The sequence below is a fragment of the Urocampus carinirostris genome, chromosome 16 (assembly GCF_059441175.1).
Source record: "Urocampus carinirostris isolate Australia breed hairy pipefish chromosome 16, RoL_Ucar_1.0, whole genome shotgun sequence".
Taxonomy (NCBI): Eukaryota; Metazoa; Chordata; class Actinopteri; order Syngnathiformes; family Syngnathidae; genus Urocampus; species Urocampus carinirostris.
Window position 1 is genome coordinate 30,257,176 of NC_142364.1, and position 25,194 is coordinate 30,282,369.

A 25,194-nucleotide genomic window follows, 5' to 3' on the forward strand; every position below is an offset into this window, starting at 1 on the left:
CCCTCGAGGAGCGAGCGTCTCTTTTATAGCGAGCAGCTCGTGTGTGGTTGAGAAAGGAGACGCGCTCTGATTGGCTGCTGCTGTCTTGTATTGGTATGATAATGCCTTTGTCGCGCTTCTGGCTCGTGGCAGATTGATGGAGGGTCATTGAGGCACGCACGACCCACCAACCCCCTCCCTCTTTTTGGGACGAAACAGCCTGGTCTAAATCTAAAAATAACCTAATTTAGGGAACCCCCGCCCCCCATAAAAGAAAAAGTGTGGAGCTCCTTTTTTGCAACTTGTAGAAGACAACTATAGTGAGGGAATTGGCAAAAGAAAATGTTGAAAGAGCCGCATTGGACTGGAAAAACAAAACATGTTTGGATCGCCAAAAAATCCGCATTTATTTGAGCCCTATAAGAAAGGCAACACATTTATATGCACTGTATATTTGAGGTATTAGAGGCCTTTTCAAGCGGAGAGCTACACTGTATTTGTTTTTTTTTTAATTAGCGCAAAGGGCACCCAGTTTACATGCATTTCTGATATAACAACTGATCATGTTATTACTATTCTGCATACATGTCAACCTCCACGGTTCCATGCCCGTACAAACTGTCGTATTTTACATTGCAAAATACAAAATAATCTTACACAATATTTTTGGGGGGGAATGATGCATGATGGGAAATCCCCAGGCGGCAGACGCATGTGCACAGCAGCATCAAACCGCTCGCTTCTTTTGCATTGAAAAAAAACATACCGAGATAGAGGCTACCGCGGCAAACTCGTTTGATTTGATTGATTTGCCATTTTGTGATAGTCGGTGTATACCGGATGGTACCCATAATTGACAAATTTGCCTTTTTCCGTACAGATTTTCATGTACGTTGTACACGTCTTAAAATGCTTAATAAAAGTACTTTGTACGGCAAGAACGTACAGGTTGACAGGTATGATGTTGTCACTATGTTATCACCAGGTTAATATTTGAAAGTTTGGTTAAAAAGACTCAGTTAACAACTAAAGAAAAATCATTTTACCTGAAAATTACAATGCCCCAACACTGGTGAGCTATTCTGCAGAAGTGGGCACCTCAGCTGTCCTCTAGTGCCTGCGGACACTATGTTGGAGACCCCCTGGTATTTTTCAATATTCTTTAGAACGTTAAGAATGTTTGTGTCATGTTTGGTCTCCTAAAGAAACATAATCATTTTCCATTCTCAAACATTTTTAAAAACGCTCTAGGGAGCCACTAGAAAGGGCCATGGAGCCGCATACGGCTCCAGAGCCGCCTGTTGCTGGTCCCCGCTCTGACATGGAAGGGAATTACTTTTCCTGGTAACGAGTACTGTAACGTGTCATTGATAACATTCGGTAACGCAACTGTTTTAGCACGTGAATCGTTACTGAGTTGCTCTTTAAATGCAGATAATGGTTTATGTTGTTCCCCGTTCGCTGATCATTTCTGCATCACTCATAATATCACTCACAACCTTAGACCCAACACTATACCTACAAAGCACAACTGAATAGTTGGTGGAGAAACCTGGATTTCTCCCTATGAAGATATTCTCCCTACTTCATTAACTCGCATCTAAACCAAATTTACAACTATGAAGTAAACTACTGAAATCAGAAGTCTACTTATAAGTGCATATTTGGGGGGGTGTCACCAGAGGTGAATGGTAGGCAGCAAGTTTAATTAATTACTGTTTTTACTAACACATCCAACACTGTTTAGGGAACACAACCACCCCCTACTACTTAATTTTACCCCATAAAGATATTCTCACTACCTGTCACCTGTAGCGAAAGGTAGGCAAACGTGAGCACATTATCCATGGTAAGTGTGTTGAATTTTCTTCTTTTCTTTGTAAAATAAATTTTACAATACCCCATGCCTGCAGAAAAAAAAACATGTTGAACGTACCAAGAAATAGAGAAGGAGATATTGGAGGGGTTTTAATCCCAGAAACAAAATGGATATGGAGTCTCTCAGTTGATTTTAAGAGCCAATAAATATGAAGTATTGACTGCTTCTATCGGGTGCTGTACCTGTTGTTATTCTGTTTCTCTTATTATGTGGCTTATGTAAAGCACCTTTAGTAGGTCTTTTTCTATGTGAGTAAATGCGGTCATTTGTAAATAGATAGTTACTGTACTTTTAGAGTAACACGCTACTTTTTTGGTGTTAGTGATCTGGGGGTAACCTAATGACTTTTTGAATGAAATAATCAATAACTGTAACTAACGTGCCCAATACGACCTCGCCCCACACAAAAATAGAAAAATAAAAAAACAATGGAGCTCTTTTTGCACACGATTTGGGTTGAGGGGGTTCTACCTTGCAGCCACAGTTTGCGTTTTTTTTTTTTTTAATTTGCAACCACCCCCCAGCACGGCATGCAGAGAAAGGGCAGGTGGACGATGCCATCTGTGGACTCGGGGCAGGCCTGGCCCTATTGTGCACAAAAGAACCCTCTAGGTGACCCCCATCCCCCCAACCCCCCCACCCTGGCTCTCCACCTCCTCTATCACAATTGCCATACAAATGCAAATGTGCAGCGCGTGCCAGAACGCTGTGCATGCGTGCTGCTGCAGGGGTCACCCAGGACTGACCACGTGATCATCAGCTGTACAAGTAAGCTGTTATTTTATTTGATTAATTTAGGGACCCCCCCACACACACACACACTTTTCTGCAGCTTTAAAACCGAACGGCAAGATCTAATTTGCTTCAACTTGGGACCATTGCTATGAAAAAGAGTCCTGTTTTTCTCAAAGAGACATAGTTTATTATTAGGCACCTCTAAGTGGTAAAAAAAGAAAACCTTATTCGTTTAAAACAACAACATTGATTTGAACAAGAAGCAAAATTACATGCACTATGGATTTTTTTAAGATACTCGTTGGTCGAGAAATGTTCAATGTCCGATTCATCAAGAATTATTTCCCTCGATGTGCTTTTTTTGCGCTTATCTACAGTATATCTTTCAGGAATACTTTCAGTTTTCTCAATTTTCAATCATTTGTCTGTCATAAAATTAATACAATAAACAAAAAACTGTGATTATCATAAAAAAATAAACTTTCTTTACTGTTGTCTACATCACTGATGTGTCATGACTACGGATTTGGATCACCTGTGCCCGCTTATTTGGCGCCAGCCGCTACGGGCTACCTGATTGGTTCCCTGTCCCTTTTTAAACCCAGTCCTGTCACTCTGTGGTTGTCAGTCCATCTGCGAACCTCTGTTGTTACAAGGCAAGCTTTTTTGACCCTGACTCCTGCCTGTCCCGTTTTTGTACAAGTTTGTCTCCCGCTATCGACCTGTTTTTTCCGTCCCTGACACCGCCATCTCCACTTCCGTATTTGGATCATAATCCGATTGCGAGGGCGACTTGCTTAAAGTGTCCAGCGAGCAACGGATCGCGGGCGCTGCCCTTCCTCTTTCTATTCAATAAACTTGTGGTAAACACTCCGCATTTGGGTCCTGATTCCGTTCTGGTTGTGACATGGTGCTTTAGTCCAGGCATGATTTTAAGTTCAGCACTTTGGGATTGCGAAGCATCCAAAGTGTCTTCCTGGTAAAAAAAAAATCACTTAAAGTGAACCAGGATACAATTTAGCACACAGACTCCGCCGCTATGCTGCAAGTGCACCCTAGCCGGGTGAAAGATGAACAGAGAGGGCGAGAGCGGTGCTAGGAATCGCATGTATACTGTCTACTGAAGCATCTCAGTATTTCCAATACTGCGTTGTTCACATTTTTTGTTTTACTTTTTAAATGTTTTTATCAAGCGTTTTTCATCATATTTGAGTTAATCCTGTCTTTTATTAAGGGAAGAGATTTTTTTAAATGCTAGAATTTTTATCTTGCTCTCTCTTAGGGAGTAGAGATATAGAGGAGAGGATCCCCAGTCCCCTCGCTCCCTCCACTTTAGTCGCCTTTTACGACACGCAGCGGACCACGGTGGGAGAATTATCTTACCTCTCACAAGGAGAGGGCCCCTCACCACAGGGAATTTTTTTTTTGTTGGAGAGTGGAGAGGTGTTGTAAAAGGATAGTGGGATGTTTGGGCGCGTTCTAAGGGATGGGCAGGGCACCTGTATGATGCGGCAGGGGTAAACCAGTGAAAGCTGTCGGGCCCTGCTGTTGAACAAAAGAGTGTGTTTTGTCACCCTGACCGGAGTGACATGGCTGCTCTCTTGTGTCCCGTTTCATCTGGATGGACGAAAGCTTGACCAATTTAGGTGCCGAGGTGCCTACCTTGTTTGGACATTTGGGTTGGTCATGGTCAAAATGTTTTGTGTTTTTTGGTGCTTTTTTTCCTTCTTTCTTTTTTTTTGTTTTTTGTGTATGTGTTTGTCTTGCTGCCGGTCACCCCTCTTGAGGGATATGACCAAGGTAGATAGATAGATAGATAGATAGATAGATAGATAGATAGATAGATAGATAGATAGATAGATAGATAGATAGATAGATAGATAGATAGATAGATAGATAGATAGATAGATAGATAGATAGATAGATAGATAGATAGATAGATAGATAGATAGATAGATAGATAGATAGATAGATAGATAGATAGATAGATAGATAGATAGATAGATAGATAGATAGATAGATAGATAGATAGATAGATAGATAGATAGATAGATAGATAGATAGATAGATAGATAGATAGATAGATAGAATCTTTGTGAAAAGATTGGGTTGAAACTAAAACGGGCTCGTAACGACCATGGTGCTCAACTTCAATTACCGTTGCCATCATTGTTTTGTAATTGTAGCCAGTGAAATAATTTGACTTATTAATCATTGCACGAATACGGCAATACACTACCCTAAAAGTGTCTTTTTTTCAAAGTGAATGAAAACGCTCGCAGCCTTTTGTTTAAAAGCGCAATCGTGCTGTTGCAGGAGGCGGTGCAGGAGCACCCGGGCTCGACCTGATTGATTCCATTCATTGTTGAAATGAAAGCAACACGGCAGATGGAGAAGTGTCGTGGTGAAGCCCCCCCTCAAACCCTAAACCCACCCAGGTCAAGCCCCGGGGCGGATCTATTGTCCACAACTTTTGCATGCGCGGCCCTGTCTGAGTTCGCTTTTAATTTGAATGTGAAAGAGGTCACAACAGATTGCAGTGGAAAGTTTCACAATGAAAAGTACTTGCAGACGAACACACTGCGATAAAATCACCATCTTGTCATGTGTGTGTGCGATGTACACAAACGCAAAGAACGTCGGCTGCGTGTTTTCTGCTTCAACAAAAGCTTATCGTGGCATTATTGGAATAACACGTGGTGTTTATTGGCAAATTTGAAACTTTCGGTTTCTTTCTGCTGCGCACGAGTATGCATGCGCGGAGCCAAGTGGGGATTTGCAGCATCGCCACAGGGCAGGCGCGTGCAAATCGATACTATTCTTTTGTGGCTGCAGCACATCTGCTTGGCGGAGGTATCCCCCCTCCTCCTCCTAGTTTGGCGTGTGGTCACGCGACAGGTGTTGCTTTGGGGATGCGTGACCCACTGCCACTCGGCAACCCCCCACGCTCGCTGCATGAAAAGGTACTGGATGGATCAACAAGGGAGGTTTTTTTGCGGGATTATCAATCAAAAATCTGTCAAAATGTATTTGTAAAGTCAATTTTATTTGTAAAGCCCTTAATGACAAAAAGTCTCAAAGGGCTGCTTTTCAGGCAACAAATTCAAGTTGTTACATTCCGATGTGACCGGAAAGGTTGCTTTCAAAAAGTAAAAGCAAAATTTAGATTTAGAAAGGAAAGTATTTACAGAGAAGTATACGTAGAAAAAGTCCGACTTCCCCCAGAGGATGCCAACTGGGCGTACACACATTGTGGTCGAACTCCCTGCACATGTTCCTATAATACTGCTCAGACAGCACACAGCGTCAGGTCATTGCCTTGTCACCGTGATGCCGCCTTTATCCAGTAATTTCTGTCTTTCACCATCATGTCAACTTTGGTTTTGTTCTGAGATTTTGTTGTTTTATGACCACTTGTGTGTTCGTTACTTTGTACCTTATTTGGTTATTAAATACCATCCCTCCTTTTGAGCACATCTCCCTCGGCTCTTGCTTCGCAGCGTTTGTCTCCTGAACAGGCAAATACTACAATAATACAATTACGGGATTATTATGAATATTGAACTATAGTAATACTTTATTTCAAAAATACGTAAAATATACTACTAGAGAAATATTACAAAAATACACCTGCAGGAAAAACTACAGTAATTCTATAGAACTCATTATCAAACGGAGTGCTTAAAACAGGGACCCATTATATCATTTTGCATGAATTGTGAGCGTTTCAAAACCAACTTAATCAGACTAATTTGAAAAATAAATATAGGAGATTAAATGGGTTGAATGTGACTACTAAGCGATGGGATGACTTTGGTAACTTTTTATCCCAACCAGAATCTGTAACAAATTTTTATTCCAAATGCATTGCATTAATTTTTGTTTGAAAATTGTTTAAAACCCTTTTAAAAATGTGAGTAAAAAAACAAATACTAAAAATATGACATGTACATGTTTGCATGTATATGTACTCACAAACGAGAACGATCGTATTGGGACTGGCTCTTTGGACTTTTTTTAACGCAATGTGACCCGGGGCTAACTGCATTACCTTCAGCTTAGTTTTCCACTTTTGCTTTTATTTATTTCCATTTATACACCACACGCGTGCACACGACTATGTGTTTACTACGTAAAGTCTACAGCAGCTAAAATGTTTTGTGTGTAGCCCCACGCAGCAGGTGCTGCAGGGCCCTTCCCCTGGGGGACAGATGGCGCCCCTCGGTCGTCATGGAGACGGATGCAGACAGATAAGGCTTTACAAACGCTTGCACGCGCTCGAACTGCTTGCTTTACTTATGCAAATAAGCGGCGCGTGCCAATGCATTTACACTTGTAAACTTTTCATTCAAAGTTGGTCCGACCATAAAGTTTGACTTTAGTGAGCCCACACCGCCCCCCAAATTAAAAAATGTTTATTTAAAAGAAACTTGCCCAAATGCCAACAAGATACAGTATGTTGTTAGTTAACTATACCAAACACATTATTGTAGTAATATAATATTGACATTACCGCAGTAAATTATTCATTACCCTAAAACGAAATAAAAACGGAATGAGTTATTTATTTCTATGTAACTGTATGTATGATAATTGCTTATTTCAACAGTTGATAATTTCTTAATTCTTAATTATAATTTAAAAGGAAAAGCATTTCACATACGTTTTTTTCAAGAGGTTTATGCAAACGCAGGTGCAGGTCTGTATTTGTGAAAACGTCAGCTTAAAAATTGAATTGGATGCCCTTTATTGTCATTGATATCAACGTTATGAAACATTGTATTCAACGAGATTAGGCAGGGCACTTATGAAAAAAATAGTTCATCGTAGAGGATAGCGCAATGAAAACAAGTGCAATAAAAGTTTAGCAGCAACAAAGCCCCCAAATATGTATTAATATGTTTTTACAGTTTCGTGCAATAACAATTAGCAGCAACAAAAAAAATTAAAAGTCACGGGATATGTTTTCAAGAAAATAAAAATTTTGCGATGGTTAAAGAGTTTTTTTGTACGATTAAATACAATTGAATACTTAAGGTATTAAAAAAAACATTTTAGCCCTGTGTTTGGCTGGTAATCATCCAGGGTGACAGCGAGATGTTGCTGTTTTGTGCAATAAAAAGGAGTGCTAAAAACAACAAGGAAGAACACTAATTACAAAGACTTAAAGTGACCAAACCTCACGTTATTCGGGTACCCAAAGCAGCTAAGTTAGCTCTCTCAAGGAAAAGGCTCATGGTATGTATAATCAATGAAAATTTTGAACATAAAAGTATTTTTATAATATAGTGGGTTACTGCGCTATTACGCAACTTATTAGATATAATTCATGATTGAACGAATACTAATGCATCACTTATGTTGTCACATACAACAGCAACATGCTTTGTATGGTTGGTATGCTTATTTATCTCCAAAGTACAAGTGAATATAGTTATGTTGGTGCCGGAGTATAAATTGCTGACTTTCTCCTAATGGAGATATTCTCCCTACCATATATACTTGCATCTTAGCCAAATTTACAACTTTTACATAAAATACTGAAATCAGCTTCAATCCAATCACTACCATGGCGTCCTCTGGCTGGCGTAGGCGTGCTGGAACCTTACAGATTCAGCTTGTACGTGCATATTTGGTTGTGTGTCACCAGTAGCGAATGGTAGGCTGCACGTGAGGAAGGAGGTGTGGCTTATACAGGAAGAACAGACCAACGGGATATCAGTGGGGCAAAAGTAATTTATATCAAAAGTGTTGTCAATTTGGGTCTGTTTATTTTCACAATTATTTTTGCAATTGGAGAACAAAAATAAAAGTTATCATATTGTACCCAGAAATGGAGAAGGAGATATTGGAGTGGTTTGAAGCCCAGATACAAAATGGATATGGAGAGTCTTGGCTAAGTTTTCTTTAGCAAGCTCTCAGGATTGCAAAAGCCACGAAACGTGATGGGTTCACTGCTTCCACAAGTTTGTGTACATGTTTTCATCTATTTCTTTTATTATTCAACTATTGTAAAGCAGTTTTAGGGGGTCGGCTTCTATGCGATTATCTGAGGTAATTTGTCACTTTTACAGTAGTGTGCTTCTTTTTGGTGAATCTGAAATCAGGGGTTAACCAAATTACTTTTTGAGTAAAGCAATAAGTAACTGTAACTGATTATTGATCTTCAGCAACACACTCAACACTGCGTGTGTGGTTTCAGGATTCAAAAAGCTGGGTCAGAAAGTCTTTCCGTCTGATCTTTTCATTCAAAAGACTCTGCCACAAGTTCTAAAGACACGCGTCTTGGGGGCAGGCTGAGGCCAGCAGGCCTGTTGTAACCATTGTTCCTGAAAGAGCCAATCAGACAGCAGACGTGTGCCAGGATCGTCATATAAAAGGTAGCCGGGTCTTTGAAAGCATCACAAACAGTACGATTACGATACAACTTCATCATGCAGTGTCCTGGAAAATCCCTGAAAGAAGCTCTGCTCTGTGCTCAGAGCGATGATCGACTCACAGTTGGAGTCTACGAGAGCGCCAAAATCATGACTGAGTAAGTTAGGGTCGTGCAACGTTTACCATTGTTTCACTGAATTCTTTATCCTCAGCATAGAGGTAACTGTTGTTTTCGGTGGGTTTTTACAGTGATCCGGACAGCGTGTCCTTCTGCGTGCTGGCCGTGGATGAAGATTTCGATCGTGATGTTGCTTTGCAGATCCATTTCACGCTCATCCAGTCTTTCTGTTTCGATAACGACATTAGCATCGTCCGTGTCAGCGACAAGCAGCGATTGGCTGAGATCGTCGCAGGGGATTCCCAGAAGCTCGATGATGCTCACTGCGTCCTCATCACGGTATGTCCAGCAAATCCAGAGACGTCAAATAGGAACACCGGTCTTAAGGTTTCGCTCAATAATGTGGATGGGAACCTTTAGTATAGTAATATGTGGTTAGATTTGTGTCTGGTGAGGCAACGTCAGATATACAAATGAATGAAGCTATTTATTCCTCATCGTTGTATTTGCCGAGCAAGAACGCAATTTTAAATTGTAGCATAGAAAAAAACTTTTAAGGTCTAACTGGAACTTATAAACAAAGTTATTGAACTGGAGCTCGATAAAAACATCAATACATACTGTAGGTAATCCTCCATTATGAAAAAAAAAAGTCCATGCGGCAAGAAGGATATTACTTGATAGCTGGAATTGCAGTTAGCTTGCTAATACTATAACTAATGTCGTTGTTTGGGGCTGAGGTTTGCACTATATCCTTGTTCTCAATATCGCCCTCTGCCATGAGGCAAGATAATTGCATGCCTTACACTGCAACTGCAGTATTATGTTACATACTAATGTGTTAATAATATTCATAATATAATGTGGAAATTCAGAGATCTCGAAAACAAAAATAAATAAATTGTTAATTTTAATAATAAAAAACTTCAACATTAAATAATAATAATAATAATAATAATTTCCTTGTATTGTCATTCTGTGTAACAATGTACACAGAACGAAATGTCGATTGCACCTGACCCGATGCAGCCGCAGCCAAGAGAGGGCGCCGCCGACCACTTTTTAAGTCTTAGGAATGACTCGGCCGGGGCGCGAACCCGAACCTCCCAGTCTCAAAGCGGGCGCCTTACCATCTAGGCTACTGAGCTGAATCTCCATTTAATATATTTTTTGTTCATATTTCCGTGAGGACAGGTGAGGCACACTCATTACCAAGACATGAATAATCTGTCAAAAGTGGATTTTTCAGCAATTAATTGGGAATCATTTAGGTTTTCATGTGCATTGACATATTGCAGAAAGAGAAAGAAAATATCTTTGATAATATTCACTCTTAAGGTGGGAAAATACTGTATAGTTGGATGTAAACAGTTTGCGTCTGGTTGCTTTTGGTCACTTTGAGTCTCCTCAGTTAGTCTTCTTACTTGTGCTTTGTAGCACTTGTTTAAGGTCGCGCTACAAAATACAGAGACATTTAGCGGTGAAAATATACACTGTCAAACCAATGACACAAATTAATCATGTAGAGTTGCGAATGTTTATGGTAGAATGTAAATGCAGGTATTTGTGATAAATAGAAAGATTGCTAATCACATGTGTCCTCTTTTCTTCAAACAGAACCCATCTGAGGGTGCTTGGGAAGACCCCTCCCTGGAAAAGCTGCACTTGTTCTGCGAGGAGAGCCGACTCCAGAACGACTGGGTACCCGAGATCACCCTTCCGGGGCGCTGATTTCCCATCTGGCTCCTCTCTGTGAATTCAAGAAACGCTCATCCTGACAGGATGACGCTGTCTCTGCTCATCCCTGGATACTCCTGAGGAGGATTCCCAATCCAGGCCTTCCGGGGCCCCGGGCCCCGGCCCATCGTCGCCTCTTGTCCCGTCCATACCAAGATGACTCTCATTCTTTGTGTGAATGAGGTCGGGTATGCCTCAAGAGCGACGCCATCGACCCTCATTCTTTGTGCGGATGAGGTTTGGAGAGGAAGGAGAAGCGGCGTGTGTACTACGAGGCACTCGCACGCTCATCCAAGCACGCGCAGAAGGAGAAGAAGCGGTGCTGAAGGAGAGGAATCGCCAACGAAAAGAGACTTTTTGATGGCGGCCTCTCGGCTGTGCAACATGTCAGCAGTTGCGGTCGGCGAAAATCTTTCCCACTTTCCAGAATTGTCTTAATTCTCTAAAGGTTTCACTTTAGAAGTTTGAAAATGACAACAAATACAGTGCATTATAACTTTACCTTGAAGGATTGCCTTTGGAATACAGTCAAACTATCAAACCTGCAAAAAACACTTATATTGACTTTAGTTTTTAAAAAGGCTAAATAAATGTATCAAATTAAATTCTAGGTAACACATGAAAGTGTTTTTCCCATGTCCCATTTTTGCAATGTTGACTGAAGATGTAAAGTAAGAAATAAAATTACATTTGAATTCATTACTTCTCTTGTCAATCTCTTTGCAGAATATAACCTTGCAAGGCAAAAATGTTCTTTCAAAATATTTTGAGACTTGAATTTTTCCGTCCTTGTTATTTTCTTTGCATCTGAATGTACAGTATTCATGGTCAAGTCAAGTCAAGTCATTTTTATTTGTATAGACGTAAATCACGAAGAGTCTCAAAGGGCTTCACAGATTATTGCACTATATTACACAGACTATTTTTCAGAATATTATTATACATTCCCCTGCTCTGGAGCCGACGAGAAGAGTAGGTTATTTGTAGGCTATAGAGTAGAAGTGAGTTTTAAGCTTAGATTTAAACATTTCCACTGAGGTTGCAGATCGGATCTCAGGGGGAAGAGCATTCCACAGCACCGGTGCCCGGATGGAGAATGCTCTCGAACCAGCAGAACACTTCTTTGCTCTTGGGATCACCAGAAGACCGGCACTCTCAGAACGTAGGCTTCGGACCGGGACATAGGGGGAAATCAGATGTGAAAGATAAGAGGGAGCAAGTCCATGTATGATTTTGTATAATACTAAGAGAACCTTGAAATCACATCTAAGGCTAACTGGGAGCCAATGCAGGTTAGCCAAAATCGGTGTGATGTGATCGGACTTTTTTGTCCTAGTTAAAAGCCTCGCTGCGGCATTTTTTACCAGCTTAAGAGACTTGATTCTAGACTTCGGGAGACCAGAGAGTAGTGCATTACAGTAATCGAGACGGGAGGTAACAAACGCATGAATTATAATTTCCGCATCCGACTGAGACAGTATAGAACGAATTTTAGCAATGTTACGAAGATGGAAGAAAGCGGTTCTAGTAATTTTCTTTACATGCGATTCAAAGGATAGATCAGGGTCAAATATGACACCTACCAATCTCTTCTTTTTCTTCTTTTTCTTGTTCTGGTTATTCTACTTCCTTTTCTCCCTTTTCTTCTTCTTCTGGTTCTGGTGCTTCTTCTTTCTCTTCTTCTTCTTCTCCTTTTTCTTCAACAGTGGTTGGCTCATCACTTTGGTGCAATACCACGCCCTATCATGACACATATTTTAACTCTGCTCCACTCTTACAAACCCATACACCCCTATTCCACTAACTTACTTCAATGACTCTCTATCCTCTACCCGAGTCCTCAAATCCTATTAAACAGTGAATTTTGGGATGCGTCTGGCCTAGAAGGTCAATTATTATATTCTGGTCGGGCTGGCCTTATTTCTCGCTGCGTTTTTTAAAAAATCCACCGGTCATTGTTCTTTGTTTGTCCCTCTGCCTCTCCCACTTAAAGTGCCATATTCACTATAGACACGCTATAGACATAAATATAAGTGATGTAAACGTCTTGTTAAACTTAGATTTAGTTGAACAAAAACATGCTTTGATTTTTATCATAAATCACTTTCTCCTCCCGAGTCCTCACAAAAAAAATAAGAATTTTCAGGTTTGATTTGGGCTCCGTTTTTTAAAACCTAGTTCAAATTGGTGGGGTTGGGGCTCTGTCAGGCTTGAATAACCACGGCCCAATGTTAGGTCTGGCTGGATTTTTAGGTCCAATCTTACCTTTGCATCTTGCATTCCATTTTTAGATGTTCTACTGATTCTCCCCTCTGACTTTCTTTACTTAATCCAGTGTTGTGTTTCTGTATCAGTTTTAACACTTTAAGGCACGGGGCCCAATTCTTAGTCTTAACATTTACAGTATGTCACCTCCGTCTAGGTGAAGCTCCTGTTATGGAAAATAAATGCTAATTTCTCAACCTAAAACTATTTAAAAAAATGCATATTTGTATGGTAGTTCATGTATTTTTTGGTCCCCTATTATTGTGTTTTTTTTTTCTTTTGTTGAGCACACATTCAACAAAATACAACAGAGGTGACAACACTGCAGTGTTGGGCAACATAAATGACAACTTTTTTGCTACATTTTAAACACTGTTCCTCTAAACACGGTGCAGCTTATTCCTTTTTCGTAGTGGCACAGAGGAAAACTGCGAGCTGCTCTTTTCAACAACGCATGCGCTCTAAATACAAATGTGATGTCTGGAAATGTTTATGACACCGTTTTAGAGGAGCAATTAGTCGATGTTTTTGCCATCATTAACCATTTAATACATAACAGGAGCAAAAGGGGAGGTTTAACAATACTTTGTTGAATATTTATATATATCAATCCATACATTTTAATTGAACAGGAGTGGAAGTTATGAATCAAATGCTACACTTTTCTTCCCATATCATCTATGGCAATAGTGTTTACTTTAATCCTTGAGGAACGATAAAAAGCAAATGCAATCTGGTCCATTACGGCGGAAACCAGGCAATTACAACGATATAAAAAGACATATCTGTGTCGTAATCTGGCACTATTCTCCACAGTTTGGTTGCCCTAAAGCGCTATCGTCTAAAAACAAAGGGCTCACGTTTTATGCGTTGGCGCCCCTATCCGCGTTTTATTTTGGCGCAATAGTTTATATGTGCTTGTCTTTGTAATAGCCATCTTAAGTCGTCAGATATGAAAACACGTGACATAAACAACTCGGAGCAGAAATGAAAACAACGCAGCTGAAAATGGCGTCACGTATGCGGGGGCACAGCGCCATCGGCCTTGTCCAGCCAAAGGTCTGAACACTAAATTCCCCACGTGGTCGGCGCTACGTGAGTGCCAGGCTTAAAATGTAAGAAATTGATGTGAATTACTTCATTTTATTTGCTGTTTAAGCCTGTAGCTTTAAATCAGATGCTGTTCTCACAAAGACCAAATCGAAAAATGTGATTTATGTATTTTGCTTACTTTTTAAATCAATATTGTCTTTTTAATTACTGAAGTTTTTATAACCACTAGAAAGTGGTAAATCATACACACTGTCCCTTTAAGCTGTGATATTTCTCTTGCTATAAAAGCAATTGCATCCAACTATTTGTTGCAATATAATGAAGGTGTCATTTTGGAGTGGGCACCCGTACTTTATTCTCTTTTAGTTCTTTGTGACTTTGGATTGGGACTCTAAAGTCAAACCGACCTTCAAGTATTGTGTCAGCATTGCAAAGTCAACAGCTGCTGCAGGTTCAACGCCCTGCAGTCACAAACAAAGCAAGACCAGCTGAAAGGCAATCAGCACTTTAAATCTCCTCAGCAACACAGCCGGCACTCGCTCCATCTGCTTTTCTGTTTAATGAGCAGTAGAAAGAAAGGCTGAAGCGTGCGGATGATGGAAGCTTTGATACTACGGAGGACAAAGCTGCTCAAGATAGTAAAGAAAATAAAAATGAGATATGCACGACAGTTCAAAAGTTTGTGGGGGCTTAGAAATGTCCTCATTATTGAAGGAATATTACATTTTTTTCCACTGAAGATTACATGAAACTATTAAGAAATAAACCCCATACATTATGAATCAGGTAAAGGCCTTCTTTTAGCTGCTAATGCCTGGTTTTTAATGTAATCCAAATCCAATCTCCTTCATAAATTTCAATTTGTGTGGGTGTTTGTATGTGATTTATAGGCTCCGAAATGGCTGAACCGATTTTTCGTGAAAATTGACACAGCTGTACATGAGGCCTCTACGAGTGTCTTAAGTCAGGTTTCGTGTCAAGTCACCCCCAACAAAAAAACAACCAAATTGATGAACATGGCCCGGCATTGGCGGGTACTCTAATTCGGCTTGTATTTACATAGGTGTATAGAAGCCAGCAGGCAGCACTCCAGTGTTCTGATAGTACATTATATTTGCTAATTGCAATAGAACCCTAACGGTTAAAAAACCCTTTTCAAATGTGTTAGCACAGCTGATAACAGTTCACATAGATAGATAAGCCATAATACTGACTTTGAGTTACTTTAGAAAATCACATTTGTGGGTATGATTCAACTTTCAGAATGGCCAGAAAAACAGAACTTTTGTGTGACAGTCTTTTCTTGTTCTAAGAAATGAAGGCTATTACATGTGAGAAATTGCCAAGAAACTGAATGTCACGGTTGCCATGGCGCCCAATTGGCCCCGCCCGTGTGCCACCAGCTGCGGCTCACTTACAGATTGGCTTTCTGTCTACTTAAGCTCAGTGCTCTCATTTTTCCTTTGTCAGTCCTGCATGACGTGGGTTTTGACTCGGTCCTGTTCTTGTTGGTATATCCTGTACGGTATGTTCCCGTTTTTTTTGTCCTGTTTAATTTCGGTTTCAAGTTTTGCTTCCGTCTATTTTTGTCCTGTTTATTATTTTCTCCAGTTTTCGTTCCCATTTAGTTTGTCCTGTTTATTTTCGATATCCTGTTTTATTATCTATCCAGTCTGTCCTGTCCTGTCCGATATCAACTCGGGCAATTGGTATCAGTCTCGTCGGCCTCTGGCTTCCTATCATTTCACGCCAGACTCCTGCCTAACCTGCATGATTACCCATTTCCCGTAAAAAAAGGCTTGTGTGAGTAACGTGTTTGGGTCCCGATCCTGTTCTGGTTCATGACAGTGCAGATCTCCTGCAATGCTGTGTACTACACCCTTCCGACAACAGCACAAAAAGAAAGGGAAGCAGCAAGCCGACAAGTACATTAGAGCCTTACAGGTCCTACAATAGCAGCTTGGTTCATTAGTACCCGTAAGACATTATTGTGCACATCTTCATTGAAGAGGTGACTCTGAGAGGCTGGCCTTCAAGGAAGAAGAAGCCATATCTGAGACTGGCCAACATAAAGAAAATATCAATTTAAGGTTAGGACCAGGGTTAGGTTTTTGGGGTTAGGGTTGGATCTGAGACTATCGACATATCCCCAAAAATGGAATAAATATTTTTTTCCCTCATGTGCCGTGGAACTGAAAAAGCTTGCTCAATGCGTTTTATTTTGAGTAATCACATTGTTTTATATATATGTTTTGAATTAGTAGAATTTTTCGTCACTTACTGAATTTGTATTCCCGCTTGTATCATTTTGAATTTGGTCATTCTGTTATGTTTTGAGGTAGATTTTCGTTTTCCCATTAGAGCTCAAGCAAATGATCTTGCTACTTTGCAAAGATTCATCTGACCAACTTTACCCGAAGCAACCTCATTTGCCCTTTTCCTCAACCTAGCCCATAAAGAGGCCTGCCTGCTGCTGCAGCCACATGCTGCTTCTCAACTGTCCCGTCAATGAAAAAGGGGGCCCGCCCCCCAAACTCTTTTCTATAGGCACGAGAGCTGCAGCAGATGGTTCTGATGGACGTGGACTGCATTCAGTGTGTGTTTATTTGTATGTGTTCATGTTAATGCACGGTAATAATAACTATTCCAGTTTTAGATTAATTACTTAAATCCCAATGACTGCCTGTAATCCTTCACATGTGCAGCTACAGTAAAAACTTAAGGGGGCAGCGTGTATTATTTGACCACTAGATGTTGCTCGATTGTGTTGCTTAGCAATAAAATGAGAAGAAAATGGTGCAGTTTGGTCACTGTGAGTTTCTGATCACTGCTGCTGTGCCTGTATGAAATGCTCGAGGACCCCCAGCCCCTCCAGGGCTGAATGTTGATGAAGACTTATGTTTTTGCAACAGCTGTGTGCTTGCAAAACAGTGTGCATGCCTGTCTGTGTGTGTTTGTTTACATGGTAATATTAGCAAAGCTTCTACACAGATTCTAGCATTAAAGGGACATTGTTTATATTCAGCACCGCCTAGTGGTAAGAGAAAAGTTCATCCATTAAAAAACAAAAACAAAAGTTTGTTTGAATACTGAGGAAAAATACACCAACTATCATATACATAACATAAATGAAAAATGTGTAATTGTTTTGCATAATTGGGAGCTGACACAGTTGTCTGCCATCTTGCTGCTACGGGTACACCAAAAAAACAAAAATGTTGTGAAAGTCTGGGCAAAAAAACTGAAATAAATATGGTCCAGTTCAGTCAATTTGAGTCTTCGTAGTTTGTAATCTTCCTTGTGATTTGTGGTACCTTTTTTTGTTGCAGTACACAATATAGCAAAATCTAGTTCTCAAATATTATAAAAAGTGTTCCTTTATTTTTTTTTCTAATTAGCTTTAATTTGTCTGATGTCTATTAAATATTATAATATGATTTTCTAAACTTGCTGTAAAATACATTTCTGGGTACTGTCCAAGAAGTTTACTTTTTCCTCCAGGAATGGTGTAATGCAAAAATGCTAAAATTTAGCACACTTTACCATAACGTTTGCCCATTTTGGTTTGTTTTTCCTTTAGAAAGCCCCACTCCTTCTCCACACTCTGCCTACCCCTCACAACTGGTGTCACACAACCAAATATTCACATATACACTTACCTTCTGATTTCAGTTCTTTATTTTTTAGTTGTAGATTCGGCTTGGATGTCAGTATAGATAATAGGGAGAATATCTCCATCAGGAGAAATTCAGCGCACTCTGTGCTTGAGATGCTACCATAATTGTATTCAGTTGAAAATAACAGTCTGTATAGGACATATTTTTGGCAAATTAAGGGTTGTGCACTGTAGAGTTATGAAATGTGATTAATTATGCGTTAAAGTACTCAAAGAAAAGTAATTTCGTTCCAGGAACGCCTTCCTCTGTGACGTTTTAGTCCCAACACTGCTGCACAATGATATGAACTTTTTTCTCTGCCTCAAAAATCAACTCCCGTATTCGTCACAAACACAATGAGTTTGTAGTTGTGCTTGTGCTCATGAAAACATCAGGTGGCTAAATGCACTTGTACCCCACCTCACCGCCCACCAACCCATACACAAGTCCACTCGCCAAAACAAAACTCAGACAAAAGCTGCAGCCGACACTTTTGCTCCCTCTTCAATGGGCACAAAGAGCAAAAAGAACCAAGGGAGGGGCGTTCAACAAAAGTGCATGGGGACCCGCCCCCACTCTCCTCTTTTGTCCTTAAAAAAAGGAGGTTCAGTAGCAGCTGCTGTTGCTGCATTGGACATTTGAGACGATGCCTTTCACCCCAAATTAGTTATGGAAATTTCGACTCTTTTTAGAAAACCGGCTCTTTCGGCCAGGCTCACTGAAAAGAGTCAGCTCTTTTGGCTTAAAAATGGTTCTTTAGATATTATATTACCAGTGATAATAAAACATTGGGCACCATATTAATTAATTTGAAAAATATATAACGCTAGTATATATTTTTAGCCTTTATTGTTTGAAACAAGAATAATGCCAGAGCCTGTGTCCCAAAAGTCAATAAATATACCACTTTAAACTTGTGTCCCTCCCGCAATTACTTAAAATCGTGGAGGCTCAATTTGACCTCCATTTTTTCATAAATGGTTTCAAAACAAGTTGCAAGCAGTTTTGTAAAAACTTTATAAAATTATGCATTTGAGGATCCTGGCGTATTTACCTTGGGCGCAGACAGTGCAGGGCGAAAGACAGACGGGTGCGCTTGTACTCTTTGCATAGCTCCACCCACCCTTACCGCTCAACCAATCAAATATCTCTAGGTGCTCACCTGGTGTTTTAGTGTATTTACAGTGTATTTACAGTGTGGACTTTTATCAAAATGTGTCTCAAAAGCGAGTTTTTTTTGGTGTGACACCTTCACTGTAAACTGTAGTAAAAATATGTACTGGACAGTAGCGCTTTAAACTCAAGCATTGTTATGGCTTTGAGGGAAAGTGAGAGAAAGAGAGAACAGAAAAGGGGGAGAGAGAAAGAGAGCTTAAGCCAGGAAGCGAGAAAGAAAGAAAAAGCGAGAAAGAGAGACGGAGAGAAAGAGTTTCGAAGGGAGCCAGCTACTCATCGATGGGTAGCCTTCTTAAATAGCCAGCCTATGGGGCCGTTTCGTTCGTGAACTCCCCATCAGTACCCAAAACAGAAATCTGCAGGAGGGGTTTGGGTTCAATGGGGGCACGAGGATCAGAGCAGACAGAACCGAAGGCACACTTTGCCAGAACCAGGAGATGACTTGTCATTCAAGAAGAGGGGGGAGGGGTCAAAGTGCAAAAGAAAAGTTGCCACAAAACAAAGTAGGCCTCAAGCTTCACCATAATGCCATATGGACGTACGCTCGTCATCTGGCCTTCAAACAAATCCACTTTCAACCAATAGCAGCCTAAGCTTTACCTCGGTGTCTACCTAGTGACAAGTCTCTGGTTTCTGATTGGTTCTCTGTTGTTGTCATAAGCGAAGTGTCTCAATTAGTTCATTTGCCTCACTTTACGCGTGGTGGGCTATCCCTTTCAGGGCAAGTAAAACAAATAAAAAATAGAAGAATGTGCAAAAGAATAACATAGTTAAAAAAACTATATATCAATGATAGACTCTACAGCAGGGATCTTAAGTTTGTGGCACCCAGACTGAGATTGAGACCCCTGCCTTATAATATGAATATTAAAGGGACAGTATGTATTATTTTCTCACTGGATGTTGCTGTATTCTGTCATCCTATACTCATATGCTGAACTCAAGGCCGCAGGCTGTGGTTTTAGAACTGTGTACTTTATGTTCAGTTGCGGCTTTGATGCTAGATCCTTAGCTTGGCCTTGTGTACTTTCTATGAAGTCACTATCTTTGATTTTTGCATTTCGGAGATGGAATATGAGCTCGCTTTGTCCACTCCACGCATCGGCCCGGTATAGCAGTACCTCCGGGAACGGTGCATTCGCAATGATCGCAGCAAGGCTTTAGGGCTAGGACCTTAGCTTGGCCTTTTGGCTGAGAGTAAGGCTGCGTCCCATTCTTCGCACTTTCACTCGCTATGTGCCCTAGTCACTCGGTTTGCGCGTTCACGTGAAAATGGGGTGTGTCCCGATACTCTCAAGACCGAGGCAGAAGTGCCCTCAAACCAAGTCGTAACCACTTCAAGACCGAGGGGGCTCTCGACCTCACTTGGCAGCGAAGTGACTACCCAGAAGGCTTTGCGAATTCTCAATATCAACAAACATGCCCGAAAAGGAACCACACAAATGTAAGTAGTTTTCCACAACCACGCATGTATTTGCAATAAAATGTATTGAGATATCTTAGTTAGACGTAAATGCAATAGAAAATCGTATTTTCGCGTTAAAACACGAACATTGCAAAATCGCTACTTTACGAAGTGCACTAATCTACCAAGGGAGCTGGCAAAAAAAAAACCTTCACGCTACAAACTGTAAAGTAGGATAACTGTGCAGAAAATCACGGTTCAGCCCATCCCTGTTTTTATCTTAAACGAGTCGTGCTTTTCATGTACATGGCCAGTCGCTAAAGGAGCATAGTCAGAATACCGTTCTGGACATAAGCGCTTGTTTACTGCACACAATTTCGGGTGTCGTGTTTTATTTACAATATGATTCTTTCATGTGAGATCAGAATGCATTAGTTTTCATCATGCATTACGAGTAATGTCTCCGAATTTCACGTGGAAATACAGTTGAAACAAACTACTATCACATAGTTCACTGTCTTCTCTGTAAACACATATTAAGTGAACGAATTACCTTCTCAAAATGTTGTCCAAATGTGGAGACAATTCTAAAGCATATGTGATGCTGGCCAATAGAAGGCTCATACAGCCATAAGAATAACATGTCAATTTCATGTCTCACATCAACTAGTTGAGCATCGTATACACAGTTGTTTTTGTACAATACATCAGCATTAAGTAATTCTTGTTTTTTCCACCCAACCTAAAGGCCATTGTAGAACGTCCCGTGGAAGAGCTGGTCACCATCACAGCTACCACGCCATCCACACCACCGGGCACGTCGTTGGCACCTTCTAATCCGGCGCCAAACCCCAAATCACCCAGAAAAAAAAAGGAAGCACGATACACTCCTTGACTTTTTGAAAGTGGAGTCTGCCGGAGTGAGGAAAAGTCTCGAAGAAACTGTGGCCAAAACTGAGCGGTTCCCGTCCTTTTTGGGAAGCTCGTGGACAAATTTCCAGAACAGTGACATCTCTGCAATGTTTCCCTTTGTTTTATAAAAGGAAAATATTTTTTTTTATTAAGAACTCAATGAAGTTCCAGTTTGTGTTTTCCAGCTTCATGGAAGTATTGGTATATTTTTGTTAAAATTTGTGACACATTATTTATTTACTATTATGTATTTTGGCCCAATGTGAGTTTGTTTTTCTGAAAGTAAAGTATTATTTAAGCTGGAGTGATTTGTAGTTGTTTTCTGTCCAACAGTCACATAGTTCACACGCAGTATCTCACATCATTATGAAATAAACCACCAAGGTGTTACTCAAAATGAAGATGTTTATTGAATAGTAATGCAGAAAAGCACATAATGCAAATGTGGGTCTGACTTAAAGAGCCTAAAATATGGCTTTTGGGCAATTTATTCCATATTAACTGTGGACAATTCTTTGTACGGTGGACCTGGGAACCCTGAAGACCCGTGACACCACACGGTAGGACAGAGCGTGGGCCAGCCAGTACACGTAGATCAGGACCTCCAGCCATGGCCCTGTTCCCTCTTTAGCAGCTCCTGCAGGGCCCACATAACCTTCTTGCTCAACCTTAAGTCCTGAATGAGTTCTGACTCCACATCCAACCATAAGCACAGGATGGGAACATTCCTGTCCAACCTGTCCATGCTTATGGGACAGCCACTCTGGAACACAATAGAAAACAAACATTTTAGACATAAATGTGGGCATAGAAAAGAAAAAGACCGCTTTAACTGTGATGTAAGCATCATGAAAAAATGTTGAAATTTTTTTGGTTTGAACAAATTTATTGACACTAATAACAAAAAAAACAATCATGACAATCACAACAGCAATCAAGCACATTCACAATATTATATTCCAATATGATGTTATTAACAGCAAACACAATGTGAGGGTTTGAACAACCCTTCTCGAAAATCCTATTTGCAATCAAGCATATTCACAATTTCATTATATGATATCTTTGTTAGTGTCAATAGATCTGTCCAAGCCAAAGTCGATTGTCTTTTTTGGTCTGAACAAATCCCTTGACACCAACAACAGAAAACAATCATGACCAAACAACAGCAATCAAGCACCTTTTTTATATCCAATGACAACTCTTTTGAATTAAATTCCTTATGAACTAAGGTTTTTGGGTCGTACAGGGAAGTTTGGTGACGATATTATGTCAGCTTAAGGGTCAGGTGGACTGTTCTTGTGTTTGTTTACTTTTCGTCATGTCACACATTCAAGACCCCTACTATGTGTCAAAAAATGGCATTAAGATACTAATAAGTAGATTGCCATTTATGTCTACACAAACATAGGGTATTATGTGAACGTACATTGTATGTTAACTCTTACTGTATTTGACCGAACGGGTCATTTTTTTACTGAGTGTACGTACCTTGTAAAGGTGAATCAGCACTACATAGCGCCGAAGCTGTCTTCAGTATAGCACATTTCTCCTCCGTTGATTGGAGACACGGAAAAGATGAAGAGCTTTCAGGCAATCGGTAATAACACAGCAGTAGCGGGCATTTTTAACGTTGCACGAACTCTCCAACTGACACACTACAGGTTGAGACTCGAGTTGTTTACATGTAACGTAGACCAATACGTCACTGAGGTCTACAGCCAATTAATATTACCGCCATCTCCTGGACAGGGGTGGAACCTTGCAAGTCTTGTCCAAACCATCTCCACTTTGCACTCCACCGGCGGAGGGCACTCCTCTATCGAGGGACCTCACTGGAGGGTCCTCAGGGCCGAGTGAGAGAAATGGGATTGGGCCTAAGTGTCCCGGCTCCTAGGCTTTGTAGCGTATTATGAACTGACCGATAACGGATAATGGATAATGAATAACGAAGATAGATCAATAACCCTTAAAAACCCCAAAACCCCCCACTCAAAGAGGTCAAAACGCGCCTCTTTACCTTTGAAAAAAAGTGAAATAAGTAAATAAAAAGGAAAGATAAAAAGGAAAAAATTGATTTCCCACTCTTTTTTTCTCTTTAATTCCTTTCTTTTTTTCTTTTTTTTTCTCTCCATTATATTTTTGGCTGTCTTGCCCCCTACTTTTATTTTTACTTGATTTTCCTTTTTTGTCTCAATTTCTCATTCCTTCTTCCCTTTTTTGATCCATTTTTAAAATAAAATTGTTTTTCCTTCTTTTTATCTTTTTTTGTGAAAGACTGGGTAGAAATTGGAAGAAAAAAAATGTGATTTTTCTCACCTTCAGTGTCCGTAGTTTGTAGTCTTCATTGGACTTATTTTTGGTTACATTACATCTAGTGGACACGTTTAAAAACACTGTCCCTTTAAGAACAGCAGAATGTTTTCATCAACGCTGTTTTCGTGAATAACCCCATTTAGCCCCACACCATCCGGACCCTACCTTCAGCGGCACCCAACTCAATTGGGTTTGAGACTCCTGTTGCACAGTATAATAAATATGCGCAAATTCAGAGTGACAGTCTTACGGTACATTATTCTCATTGATACTGAAAATATTCAGGGTGGTAATAACTCCTGGGAAGAAACTGTTTTTCATTCTATTTGTTTTTGCTTTGATGCACCTGTCGCACTTCCCCAAAGGCAACAGGTCAAAGAGCTAGACACCAGGATGTAACCTGTCCTTGATGAGGTTAAGGGCCTTGCCGAGACACAAATTGGAGTACATGTTTATCAAGGAGGGGAGAGGGCAGGCAATGCTGCGCTGTGATTCTACCACTGTCAAGTTTTGAGGCTGAGTCCCATTCTTCGCACTTTCACTCGCTATGTGCCCTGGTCACTCGGTTTGCGCGTTCACGTGAAAATGGGGTGTGTCCCGATACTCTCAAGACCGAGGCAGAAGTGCCCTCAAACCATGTCGTAACCACTTCAAGACCGAGGGGGCTCTCGACCTCACTTGGCAGCGAAGTGACTACCCAGAAGGCTTTGCGAATTCTCAATATCAACAAACATGCCCGGAAAGGAACCGCACAAATGTAAGTAGTTTTCCACAACCGCGCATCTATTTGCAACGAAATGTATTGAGATATCTTAGTTAGACATAAATGCAATAGAAAATCGTATTTTCGCGTTAAAACATGAACATTGCAAAATCGCTACTTTACGAAGTGCACAAGTCTACCGAGGGAGCTGCCCAAAAAAAATCTTCACGCTACAAACTGTAAAGTAGGATAACTGTGCAGAAAACCACGGTTCAGCCCATCCCTGTTTGTATCTTAAACGAGTCGTGCTTTTTACATCTACATGCCCAGTCGCTAAAGGAGCATAGTCACAATTTCGGCTGTCGTGTTTTATTTACAATATGATTATTTCATGTGAGATCAGAATGCATTAGTTTTCATCATGCATTATGAGTAATGTCTCCGAATTTCACGTGGAAATACAGTTGAAACAAATTACTATCACACAGTCCACTGCCTTCTCTGTAAACACATATTAAGTAAACTAATTACCTTCTCAAAATGTTGTCCAAATGTGGAGACAATTCTAAAGCATATGTGATGCTGGCCAATAGAAGGCTCTTACAGCCATAAGAATAACATGTCAGGTTTGTGTATCTATTCACTATCAAATAATTATCCAGAACACATCCTATAATTTCTCACATCAACTTGTTGAGCATCCTATACACAGTTGTTTTTGTGCAATACACAAGCATTAAGTAATTCTTGTTTTTTCCACCCAACCTAAAGGCCAATGTAGAACGTCCCGTGGAAGAGCTGGCCACCATCACAGCTACCACGCCATCCACACCAACGGGCACGTCGTTGGCATCTTCTAATCCGGCGCCAAACCCCAAATCA

General features: G+C 40.5%; 1 protein-coding gene, 2 long non-coding RNA genes and 1 pseudogene across 4 annotated transcripts; 3 read left to right on the top strand and 1 right to left on the bottom strand.

Annotated features, from left to right (window-relative positions):
* Positions 1-4,984: 4,984 nt before the first annotated feature.
* LOC148351028 (growth arrest and DNA damage-inducible protein GADD45 gamma-like) lies at positions 4,985-11,348 on the top strand. Of its 2 annotated transcripts, XM_088355751.1 has the most exons (5): positions 4,985-5,002; positions 7,426-7,455; positions 9,034-9,128; positions 9,221-9,428; positions 10,707-11,348. In XM_088355751.1, exons 2-5 carry the CDS (start codon positions 7,435-7,437, stop codon positions 10,818-10,820), a joined length of 438 nt encoding a protein of 145 aa, XP_088211877.1. In that variant the 5' UTR covers positions 4,985-5,002; positions 7,426-7,434; the 3' UTR covers positions 10,821-11,348. The 2 variants fall into 2 exon arrangements, with proteins under 2 accessions (XP_088211877.1, XP_088211876.1); XM_088355750.1 differs by lacking the exons at positions 4,985-5,002; positions 7,426-7,455 and having other exon boundaries at positions 9,023-9,128.
* An 8,636-nt stretch (positions 11,349-19,984) lies between these two features.
* Positions 19,985-20,119, top strand: LOC148351029 (U2 spliceosomal RNA; annotated as a pseudogene).
* LOC148351030 (uncharacterized) lies at positions 19,999-21,597 on the top strand. The gene is made up of 2 exons (XR_015847093.1): positions 19,999-20,420; positions 21,130-21,597. It is a non-coding gene; the product is annotated as an uncharacterized LOC148351030 (long non-coding RNA).
* Positions 21,598-21,680: 83 nt separating this feature from the next.
* Positions 21,681-23,218, bottom strand: LOC148351031 (uncharacterized). Its single transcript, XR_015847092.1, has 3 exons — positions 23,029-23,218; positions 22,785-22,951; positions 21,681-22,056 (listed from the first exon to the last, which is right to left on the bottom strand). It is a non-coding gene; the product is annotated as an uncharacterized LOC148351031 (long non-coding RNA).
* Between the last annotated feature and the right edge of the window lie 1,976 nt (positions 23,219-25,194).